This window comes from Rhodamnia argentea, chromosome 6 (assembly GCF_020921035.1).
Source record: "Rhodamnia argentea isolate NSW1041297 chromosome 6, ASM2092103v1, whole genome shotgun sequence".
NCBI classification, from domain to species: Eukaryota; Viridiplantae; Streptophyta; class Magnoliopsida; order Myrtales; family Myrtaceae; genus Rhodamnia; species Rhodamnia argentea.
The window spans coordinates 16,778,375-16,790,869 of record NC_063155.1 but is presented as its reverse complement, the minus strand read 5'-3'; the positions used below and the strand labels follow the sequence as shown (position 1 = coordinate 16,790,869).

General features: G+C 41.6%; 1 protein-coding gene across 1 annotated transcript in view; it reads left to right on the top strand.

The window, feature by feature from the left end:
* The window catches only part of LOC115733494 (disease resistance protein RPV1-like), a 61,909-nt gene that overhangs the window by 2,171 nt on the left and 47,243 nt on the right, over nucleotides 1–12,495 (top strand). The window contains exon 3 of the mRNA XM_048280686.1: nucleotides 10,320–11,050. Coding sequence (XP_048136643.1) covers nucleotides 10,320–11,050 — 731 coding nt within the window. The remainder of the gene's footprint in view (nucleotides 1–10,319; nucleotides 11,051–12,495) is intronic.

The window sequence follows — 12,495 nt, the reverse complement described above, 5'->3', positions numbered from 1 at the left end:
ATTAATTATTATTAACCTATATTAATTATTATATTGGCCTCTTCTTCTTCATTATCCAAGAACTCTCTCTCTCTCTCTAGCTCACTTTCTCTCTACCTCACTCTCCCTCTCCCTCTCCCTCACTTGGCCGAACGCCCTCTCTCTCACCCTCCATTGCCGAAAATTCTTCAAGCCTTCTTTGGTGTCGCTTTGGAGCGCTTGGAGTCGCTAGATCGTCGCCGAGTCGCCGGCCGTGCAAGGGTCACCGGAATCGCCGATTGGTTCGGGCTTTTCCTCAACCGTTCAATGGACGTTTTTGCGAGTTTTTGAGGTAGGATTGTTTCTAAACCTAAATTAGGTGGTTAGGTTGCTAAAAGACCATGAAATTGTGAATTTTTGATGAAGAAAAGTGTTGGATTTGAGCTTGTGGAGGGGCTGGACGAAAATTGCAGAAATGGAGGTGAGATAGGCTTGTTCTTGCATGAATAGTAAGTCAAGAAGGTAATAGTGGTCAAAGTTTAACTATGGTTACTTTATGCCCTAACTAGAGTTACTTTATGCTATAGTTTAATCATGGTTAGGTTAGTATTTAACTCTAGTTAATTTTTGAACCATGGTTAGTTAATATATTAACTAGAGTTACTTTTATGCGACATAAAGTCGTTATGCCACGGTGCTAATTAAATGTGACATTATTATAGTATAGTACATTGGTCGTGAATTAATTATATGTTAGAAAATTATTATTGTTCGGCCGTGATATATTTCCACGTTAGTATAATTATAATGGCACGTGATTTATAAATTGCTACGTTAGCGTAATATGGTCGCATGACGTGGATTGGATACTATGGTAGTATTAATTGATCGGGTAGTCTGAATTAATATTTGAATTAGTGTGGATTAATCGGGTGATCCCGAACTATTAATTCTCTAACGTGAGTGAATCACGTGGTCCCGAACTATTCTAAGAAAATGAGAAGGTCGTATTCAATCAAGTCGTCTGAGGCCAAAGTGAGCCGTATTCGTCCGATTGTCTGAGACCGAGGAAATGAGAAGGTCGTATTCAATCAAGTCGTTGAGGCCAAAGTGAGCCGTATTCGTCTCGATTGTCTCGAGACCGAGAAAGTATGATGGTCGTATTCAATCAAGTCAGTCCGAGGCCAAAGTGAGCCGTATTCGTCCGATTGTCCGAGACCGAGAAAGTAAGAAAGTCGTGTTCAATTAAGTCGTCCGAGACCAAAGTGAGTCGTGTTCGACTAATTGTCCGAGACTTGATCCGGTCGTGTTCCTATGTGTCCGAGACCGAGATCCGTGGGTCGTATTCCTATGTGTCCGAGACCCGGGTATATGTATAGAGCCGTGTTCCATAAAGGTCCGAGGCTCAATGTTATGAACTTATTTGATGGCGGTGGAGTAACGTGGAATATTCTGGAGTAACGTGGAATATTCTAGAGTGACGTGGAATATTCTGAAGTGACGTGGAATATTCTGGAGTGACGTGGAATATTTCTGGAGTAACGTAGATATTTTCGGAGTAATGTGGATATTTATATTATGGTCTGATGTGTTAAAAACGTGCCTTGGAGCACGTAGAATATTTTATTGTCGGGCCGAGGCGTGAAACGCCGAGAGGGGAGTAACGTAGAATATTTGAGAAGGTGTGAGAATTTTTGGAGAAAGAGTGGAAATTTCTGGAATTTAATTGGGGAATTTTTGGGTAGCGCAAGAAAAAGTTGTTAGAAATTGTTGCTCACCTAGTTTGTGTCTGGAGGCACTAGCGACCCGATCTAGGGTTAGAGATTTTCCTACTGAGATTTTATCTCACCCCGTCGTGGGTTCGTTGTTTTTCAGACCTTTTGCCTCAAGTATGAATGACCCGCCTCAAAGGTTCGGTATTCCCCGAGGTCATGGTACCGGGAGAAGATGGGGAGGTTGTAGAGCCATTGGATGCGGAACAGCCACCTGAGCTTGACGAGGATGAGTTGGAGACGAGAGATGATATAGTACCGGATAGCGAGGACGAGGCCTAGGGTAGTTGGCCTCTTAACTTTTGCTGGCTGTTTTATTTTAGATGTATAGTAGGCTTCGATCATGTAATCTTTTTTTGTTCTAGTGGTCATAGGATTGTACAGTGGCCTCCGAAGCCGTAGGTTTGAAAAATGGTACAGAACGTGTGGATATGTATATAAGTTTGTTTTTACCGTCCCAAGTCATTGTGATGTTAATTGTTTCTGTACGGGAATTTGTTTTTGCTTCCGTATGAATTTGTTGGCCTTTGGATCCTGGAGAACTGTACATAAGCGTGGCCAGGTGGGATGTCGACGAGCTCGCAGGGTTCGGGTCGTGACATCCCCGTTTGGAGTGGTATCAGAGCAAGGTCAGCTCGATCCAAAGAGATTGAGACTTGGAGTGATAAGGAGTGATGACTTGAGGACGATTTGATAATGAGACTCTTAGGTTTAAGCATTGATTTCTGAATCTTGAGGACTATAGACTTGAACTTGTATTGTGTTCTAATGGTTCTAGTATCATTTTGTTTTATTGGTAAACTTGGGTAATGATATTATTGAGGTTTATAAGGGAGCAAGCAGGAAATTGAAGAGTCCTAAGTATGGATTTTTAGGTTGTACATGTGGTTGAGGCTAATAGAGGATTGCTTTTGAGTGAAGGGTCAGTTGGATTATATGACTATGATTATGGTTTGTCAATGACTCAACTTGAGGAATATGCTAGAACATAGGCAATTGATCTATGAGACGTGACAATCATTGGTGGAATTAGAAACCTTTTGCGGATAAGAATTGATCCGGAAGCGACTATGGTACGTCGAGTAACGAGGATAATCAGGTGGTGCTTGTATTTGTGGCATTAAAATGAAAGTCGAGAGATGTGCATGCACGAGCTTATCACGATCGGACCTAATAAACTATTGCTTGGTATGGGACAAGTTGACGGGATACCTATAAACCGTAATGAAGCATGGTATGGGACATGTGGAATGGGGCTTTCTCCGTAGATGTATGACTTGGGACAGCCTGCAACGACTAGGTCCGATGAGGGCGGGGAGTGATCGCCGGGACAAAGAGGTCCGGACAAGGAGCGGCTCCCGACAGGCTTCTAAGATATCAAGGAGGCAAGAATGACCCAGGCCATAAATTGAAAGGGAAAGTCTAGGTATCGGGTTAAGTCTGATTTTGATTAAGAGACGTGTTGCACCGAGTTGATCCTCAAGGTGAAATTTCAAAAATTGCTTGGTATTTGTGATGGCGCCCGGGATTGGCATGATTAAAAGCTTCGTGCTGGGCAGTGGATGCCGTTATGTAGTTGGCATTATGTGATTGTTATGGCCAAGGTCTAACCGAGAGATTAGACGGCGTGTAGGGTTCATACCCCGTTGAACCGGTATCTTCCGAAAGTGTGATAACCTATTGTGTTCGTATTAGAGGAACATGTGCCTTTATACTTAAAATATGAGCGATTGACTAGCTGAAGTAATGCCTTGAATGATTGCTTAATGTTGGCCTAGTTGAGGCTTGCCTAGTAATTGACGGTTAATTGAGAAATTGCCTTGTTAAGGCTGACTTGATAGATAGTCACCGGTTAAGGGTGACTTGGAACCCTTGGATAATTGGCAAGTAGTTGAGAGTTGCCTAAGAACCACTGGGTGGTTGATTGCTGGTGACAGATAATGAGATGAGCAACTTGGAACCGCTAGACTCAAGTATATAACTTAACTCTTTAATTCCTATAGGGAATTATAGTGGTTCAAGTGCTATAAGAACCTAATGAGGTCAAACAACCAGAGTATGGTCACCAGAGGAGCATTTGGCTCGAGTATACAAAATATGAGTAGATCCAAGAACCGAAAGGAATCGTGATAAGTGAGTAAAGATGAACCACGAGAGTATGAACGCTGGAAGAGTGTTTGGCCCAAGCTTGTAAATTGTGGGAGACCCTAGAGTTGAAGGGGTCAAGAGAACCTTGAAAGGAATTTGAAATTCGATGGGTAGGCGACTCAAGAAGGAGCTGCCTTTGTTGCCCAAAGTAGATAAGACTGCTACAGTTGATTGTGTTGTTAACAAAGTAAATGGTAGAGATCGTGGAAAAGACAATGGAGAATGGAAAAGAAAATTATTTGAAAGAAAGCTTGTGGAAGGATGCATAAGAGTGAGATTGATTAAGTTCGATGGAGAGAGAGTGAATTTTAAAACTGCCTTTCTCTGGATTGGGGATTATGTAAGGAAACCTCGGAGGTTACGGGTGCACGGATGAAAAGAAAGTGACCCTGGCAGTTACTAGCCTTAAGAGACCGTCGATAATTGGTGAAAGATTACTAAAGGAAGGGTTTTTCCTTGAAGGCATGATACATGCCTGGATTGTCTTCGCCAAGTTGTCCAATATAAAGTACCTTTCTAAGGTTACTCGCGAACAAGGATTGTCCGAACTTTAATAGCTTTGCAAAGATCCGAAGGCGATCCACCAATACGAGACAAAGCTCTCGAAGCTGTCTACATGTACTAAGGGTGGTCAAGGACCCTTTCAATGAAATGTGAAGTCCCCGAGGGGATTGAAATTCGAAAGTCTTATGACTAATTGTTACCCTAATTATGAGGAATGATAATGGGTCATAATGAATGAAGTGGATGATCGGAAGAGGAATGAGCAAAAGAATTTTCGTTCATGGATTGCGAGCAAGGGAATTTTCACTTATGGAGCATAGAATGTGCCTGTGAGGAATGGCTATTACCTTGGTGTAAAGCATGTAATGAAAGATTGACGTTTCTTCTCTTCTGTCACGAGGGAAAATTATGGAAAAAGCTATATCGGTTGTCTGACTTTGTTGATTTATATGTGATTGAGTGAGTGAGGTTGAATCGGGACCACTAGAAGTGGTATTGCGAGTTATCATCCTAAAGGATAGGGCGTTGTTTTTAAAGGGCGATTGGATCATGAGATGGTCGTTAATGGAAAGGAAATGGAATGGACTTGATAATCCCGATTACCCACAGTGCTTATGGATGGAGGAGTAAGCAAAAAGGGGTACTTGGATTATAACCGCAAGATGAATTGATTTAATCAATTAAGATATACAAGGTGTGGATGTGCGGAGACCGAGGAAAAAACCTCGACTCCTTTGAACCTTGTCACTAAAGATGACTGGGTTACTAGAAGAGATGTCAAGTATGGGGGCATCCGAATCCTGGAGTAAGAACACCGCTTTTGGCGTGGACTCCAAGGACAAAGTGGATTTGAAGTAGAAGAATGCCACTGAAATGTATAGTTTCCTTCATAGGGTAAGAGACCCTAATGTGGAAGGAAGAGAAAGTTCTAATTGTCGTGGCATTAAGATTGAACATCTAGACCGGGAAAGAAGACGCAGAACTCAAATGATCTCCGTAAAATTATTCTAAGGAGCTGTCTTGTAGACAATGTTGAATTCCAAGAAATGTCGATGTTCATTGGAATGAATGAAATGGGGATAAAATCGCATTAGCTGGTTGTGGAACCAAGAGATTGAGGCACCGATGCTTCCCGAGGAAAGAATGACAAAAATGAACAAAATGTTGTATGGTCTAAGTGGAGACCCTTGACAACAGAGGGCCAAGGTTTGAGCTCTTAAGTGAGATGTATGAAGGATAGTTTGAACATTCTACTTCTAGTGATAAGAAACTAATGATAGTCAACTTGAGTATCCAAGGAATAATTGGATTGGTTGTTACCGTCTTGAGAGACGATGAATGGACTCATTTAAGGAGTCATAAGAAACATGAACAGCTTTTAAGAGTATCCTACGGACTCTAAGGAGATGCTCGTTGTATGCTAAATGAGGAGAGGACAAATTGTAGACTTGATGAGGCAAGATTTCTCGGTTATGAAATTTGTGGGAAATGAAATCCATGTGGAGCCTTTGAGGATTGGAATGAGTGATGAATCGGCTAGGGTCGATTTGAGTTGCCGAAACTTAAAGTTTCCTGGGATTGATGGATTGTCATAGATGGATCGTAGGAAGATTCCCCACAAGAATTTTTCCATTGATGAAAAGGACTAAGGACGAGACGTGGAGCGAATGGATGAAATTGTTTACGAAGATGGGAGTATTGCTTGTGCAAGGAATGACCTCGCAACTATGTGAATTACAAGAGTTAGAAATATTGATTGCACCAAAGGGAACCGAAGGAAAGGTCATGATTTCGATGCCCTTATCGCTAAGGGATGGTGAATTAGGTAGCGGAGACATATAATTGAAAATTGAGCATCTTGCATTTGGCAATGAAGGGACAGACCTTACCTTGAGGAATAAGAGATTCAACTTCTAAATTGGAAGTTTACCAATTGACTAGTTTGATGGCTACTTGAAGCATCAAGCCTAAAGGTCAGAAAGGAATGGAGATGTGGCGATGAATGGACCCGGACTTCTAAGGGTCGTAGAAACGAATAGAATAAGGAGGAAATCCAGCCTTCTGAGTACTTGGAAACGAAACCTTGAAGTTGAGGATAAAAACCTTGAAGTTCAATAGACAAGTGTACGAGTTCAATAGTGGAGAGGAATCTAAAGATACGACCTCATCGAAATTTGAGGGGAGAATTACGGTGTCCAATGGAATGGACTGAATGTTAGATCAGTCTTACATGTGGTCAAGGATGAGACATGCCAGCCGGGAAGAGGCATGACCTTGAAAATCGAAAGATTACTATGATCGTTGAAGGTTTTCAAGTGGAATTAAGAGCATATTACTATGAATGTAATATTGAACTTGCTTAAGGAGTCGAGAAGGTTATGACTCGTTTTGGAAAATAGAGGGCAAGTTGATGAAGGCCATAAATCTTATGAGATGCTTTGGAAAGACCTTCAGTCCAGAAATAAATATAAAAAAAAAAAAAAAGCTGGATTGTAGTAAGGTATGCATGTTATTCTTGGACCAATAGACAATGGAAGAGGTGATTTGAATACTCGAGGGCATGCTACCAATAGATTTTGCGAATGTCAAAAGGGAAGAGGAAGGTGAACACGGTGAGGACCAAAGGAAACAAGCTATGAAGGATGAAAACCGTTGTTGTTAAGGACGTTATCGAAGTGTCAAGTGACGACAAGAACTACTTTGGAAAGCGTGGTAGCGATGAGGCGTCGATACCCCATAAGAAAAGATGATTGGAGGATTACAAATTTCGAGGACGAAATTTTTTGTAAGGGAGGAAGAATTGTGACATCCTGAATTCCGACCCACTTTTGAAGCTATAAATGAATGAAATATCTCATTGATGTATTTCAGTCTAATCTCACTCGGAGTTGATCCCTCTCGAGCAGACTAACCAAATGGGAATGGCTAGCTAGGAAAATCAAGTACGTGGACCTAAGAACTTGATCCTGGATTGACTCTTTGGCTATGAAAATTGTCGAGGGAATATTCTGGACCAATATAGGCCGATCCTAGAATGATTAAGGAACGATTTGGATAATACCCTACGCTTGGATCACGGGTGATTCCGTTTGACCTCGTATGGGTTCCGAACGTCCCTAAATTATTTTCTAACGATCGTGTCCATCGGGACTAGTGATTGACCCTCGCAATTGAATGACAACCAAGGTCGCCATGGCTCGATTAATTCTTAAACGTGATTTTAATCACGGGTCGATACGCGTAACTCCTAAAAGCCGCCCGTTAGTTTGAGATACGCTGAAAATTCTATTGATCGAGATTGGTCACGAATCGAGCTTCAGAATTTGACGTCGGACCTTCGGGGGTTTCAATAAATAAAAATTTTGGACGTTTCCTCATCCTGTGTGAAATTTCTTCGCGGTTCGCCCCAAAGAGGTTCAGGAAAAGTAGATTTGGACTGGGTATGGGAAAGGACCCATTTGCCCTCGAAAAATACCCTATTTTTCACTTGGAACGAAGGGTATTTTGGCCATTTCCCCTTTTGGCCGAGATTGACTAGTCAATGAGGGGAGATAATTATTTTTTTTTTCTCTTGATTTTGTGGGCATAATTAATTATTATTAACCTATATTAATTATTATATTGGCCTCTTCTTCTTCATTATCCAAGAACTCTCTCTCTCTCTCTAGCTCACTTTCTCTCTACCTCACTCTCCCTCTCCCTCTCCCTCACTTGGCCGAACGCCCTCTCTCTCACCCTCCATTGCCGAAAATTCTTCAAGCCTTCTTTGGTGTCGCTTTGGAGCGCTTGGAGTCGCTAGATCGTCGCCGAGTCGCCGGCCGTGCAAGGGTCACCGGAATCGCCGATTGGTTCGGGCTTTTCCTCAACCGTTCAATGGACGTTTTTGCGAGTTTTTGAGGTAGGATTGTTTCTAAACCTAAATTAGGTGGTTAGGTTGCTAAAAGACCATGAAATTGTGAATTTTTGATGAAGAAAAGTGTTGGATTTGAGCTTGTGGAGGGGCTGGACGAAAATTGCAGAAATGGAGGTGAGATAGGCTTGTTCTTGCATGAATAGTAAGTCAAGAAGGTAATAGTGGTCAAAGTTTAACTATGGTTACTTTATGCCCTAACTAGAGTTACTTTATGCTATAGTTTAATCATGGTTAGGTTAGTATTTAACTCTAGTTAATTTTTGAACCATGGTTAGTTAATATATTAACTAGAGTTACTTTTATGCGACATAAAGTCGTTATGCCACGGTGCTAATTAAATGTGACATTATTATAGTATAGTACATTGGTCGTGAATTAATTATATGTTAGAAAATTATTATTGTTCGGCCGTGATATATTTCCACGTTAGTATAATTATAATGGCACGTGATTTATAAATTGCTACGTTAGCGTAATATGGTCGCATGACGTGGATTGGATACTATGGTAGTATTAATTGATCGGGTAGTCTGAATTAATATTTGAATTAGTGTGGATTAATCGGGTGATCCCGAACTATTAATTCTCTAACGTGAGTGAATCACGTGGTCCCGAACTATTCTAAGAAAATGAGAAGGTCGTATTCAATCAAGTCGTCCGAGGCCAAAGTGAGCCGTATTCGTCCGATTGTCCGAGACCGAGGAAATGAGAAGGTCGTATTCAATCAAGTCGTTGAGGCCAAAGTGAGCCGTATTCGTCCGATTGTCCGAGACCGAGAAAGTATGATGGTCGTATTCAATCAAGTCGTCTGAGGCCAAAGTGAGCCGTATTCGTCCGATTGTCCGAGACCGAGAAAGTAAGAAAGTCGTGTTCAATTAAGTCGTCCGAGACCAAAGTGAGTCGTGTTCGACTAATTGTCCGAGACTTGATCCGGTCGTGTTCCTATGTGTCCGAGACCGAGATCCGTGGGTCGTATTCCTATGTGTCTGAGACCCGGGTATATGTATAGAGCCGTGTTCCATAAAGGTCCGAGGCTCAATGTTATGAACTTATTTGATGGCGGTGGAGTAACGTGGAATATTCTGGAGTAACGTGGAATATTCTAGAGTGACGTGGAATATTCTGAAGTGACGTGGAATATTCTGGAGTGACGTGGAATATTTCTGGAGTAACGTAGATATTTTCGGAGTAATGTGGATATTTATATTATGGTCTGATGTGTTAAAAACGTGCCTTGGAGCACGTAGAATATTTTATTGTCGGACCGAGGCGTGAAACGCCGAGAGGGGAGTAACGTAGAATATTTGAGAAGGTGTGAGAATTTTTGGAGAAAGAGTGGAAATTTCTGGAATTTAATTGGGGAATTTTTGGGTAGCGCAAGAAAAAGTTGTTAGAAATTGTTGCTCACCTAGTTTGTGTCTGGAGGCACTAGCGACCTGATCTAGGGTTAGAGATTTTCCTACTGAGATTTTATCTCACCCCGTCGTGGGTTCGTTGTTTTTCAGACCTTTTGCCTCAAGTATGAATGACCCGCCTCAAAGGTTCGGTATTCCCCGAGGTCATGGTACCGGGAGAAGATGGGGAGGTTGTAGAGCCATTGGATGCGGAACAGCCACCTGAGCTTGACGAGGATGAGTTGGAGACGAGAGATGATATAGTACCGGATAGCGAGGACGAGGCCTAGGGTAGTTGGCCTCTTAACTTTTGCTGGCTGTTTTATTTTAGATGTATAGTAGGCTTCGATCATGTAATCTTTTTTTGTTCTAGTGGTCATAGGATTGTACAGTGGCCTCCGAAGCCGTAGGTTTGAAAAATGGTACAGAACGTGTGGATATGTATATAAGTTTGTTTTTACCGTCCCAAGTCATTGTGATGTTAATTGTTTCTGTACGAGAATTTGTTTTTGCTTCCGTATGAATTTGTTGGCCTTTGGATCCTGGAGAACTGTACATAAGCGTGGCCAGGTGGGATGTCGACGAGCTCGCGGGGTTCGGGTCGTGACAGGGTACTTTGTAATAAAAAAGTTCTGATTGTTCTTGATGACATCGATGAAGAAAAGCAACTGAAAAACCTAGCAGCAAAAGAAAATTGGTTCGGTTCTGGTAGTAGGATTGTCGTTACTACTAGATACAAAAGTGTCCTAATGATTGATGGAGAATCAACAGGTGAAGGCCCTTTGAAGTCTGCTAATATTTCAACTTATGAAGTACAGGAAATGGAATTTCCTCATGCAATTAAGCTTTTTAGTAGGCATGCCTTCAGGAGAGACTCTCCACCCGATAATTATGTCTCCCTTTCAAAAAAAGTCGTCTCCACTTTGGGAAAGCTTCCTTTAGCTCTTGAAGTGACAGGTTCATCCCTTTCAAGTAAATCTAAAGAATTTTGGGTAGACACTTTGAAGAAGCTAGAAAAAGCTCCTTCCAAAGAAGTGCAGAAAACATTGATGATAACTTATGAAAGGTTAGATGATGCACAAAGGCAAGTATTTCTGGATATAGCTTGTTTTTTTGTTAATGAGGATAAAACCTACCCTTTCTACATGTGGGATGATTGTCAATGCTTCCCAAACAATGCCATTGAAGTCCTTTGTCTTATGTCCTTGATAAAAATCAAAGATGGCAATACTTTTTGGATGCATGACCAAGTGTGCGACCTCGGAAGGGCAATTGTCCGTGAAGAAAATTTCAAAGATCCCCGTGAGCGTAGTAGAGTGTGGAATCATCAGGAAGCCCTGAGCATTTTGAAGCAGAAAGAGGTATAGAAAGGGAATAACAATCTATTTTCATGTGAATTTTTTGTAGATTTTAGCGCTTGAAATTGTTTGCTTTTGACCTTCACACGCGGACTTCTTGGTGTTTCCATTGTCGGGGAAATAGGAAAATAGAAGCACTGTCGCTTGGGTCTTGTGGGGACATTCTAACGCATGATGAAGTTGCTAATTTACGAAACCTGAGGTTCTTGGAAGCGAATGGGGTGTTCCTCGTTGGAGACTTCAACAATCTTCTCTCGAATTTAAGATGGTTTTCTTGGCGATGGTGCCCTCACGAGTTTGCGGCTACAAACTTTCATCCAACTAATTTAGTTGTTCTTGACCTTTCACACAGCTATGTTTCAGAGAAATGGATTGGTTGGAACCAAATCAGAGTATGATACGACCATCCCACTCCTTGTATACACGTATCATTTCTTGTCATTTTTTTTTCTACAAAGTGTTTCTTAGTATATATTTTATTTTGCAGGTGGCAACTAAACTAAAAGTACTAGATCTCAGCAATTGCGAATACTTAATGAGAATACCTGATTTATCTACGTTGGTTTCCTTGGAGAGATTGATTCTTGAAGACTGTCGCAACTTAATTGAAATTGACCCATCCATTGGTAAATTGAAGCTCCTAACTACTTTGAACTTGAAGGGATGTGATTCTCTTCAAGAGTTGCCTGAAGAAATAGGATCTCTACAAGCTTTGACAGAGATTGTCATGCCTAATACGCTACTTGAACTTCCGAGGACGTTTGGTAATTTGCAGTCATTGTTGACCCTTGATGTATCACATAGGCAGATTTGCAAATTGCCTTACTCGATTGGAGGGCTAGTGAAACTTAGGCGGTTGAATTTATCTGGGTGTACGAAGATAGAGAAACTCCCAGAACCGTTCGGGGAGCTACAATCCTTAGTCGAGTTGGATTTGTCATCGACAAGTTTGGGTCACTTACCTGATTCAATCGGCAATCTAAAGCAATTGAAAATACTAAGGATGACCCACATAAGTCGGATAACAAAATTACCAAGTGCGATTGGGCTGATGGAGAAGCTTGAAGAGTTAGATGCTAGTAGGTGTTACAACTTGACTGGTGATATCACTGTAGGAATTGGGAGATTGTCTTGTTTGAGGATCCTAGACTTATCATACACATTTATATCTAGGTTGCCCACCACGTTGAGTTACCTCTCTAATCTGCAAATACTTAAGTTGGAATCATGTCCTAACCTTCGAGAGTTGCCGGAGCTTCCCTCAAAATTGATTGGTCTAAAATGGACCCCTGATGCTGACAGATTCTCTGAAGGCATGCGATTTGCGCAGGGGAGTGCTCTTCCCACTATTATCAGTCCCCCATTAAAGCTGCCAAGAGTAGAGTTCAGCAGCACTCGCCCGTCTTTTATTCTTTTATGATCGAAATCTCCCGTCTAGTTTAAGAGAG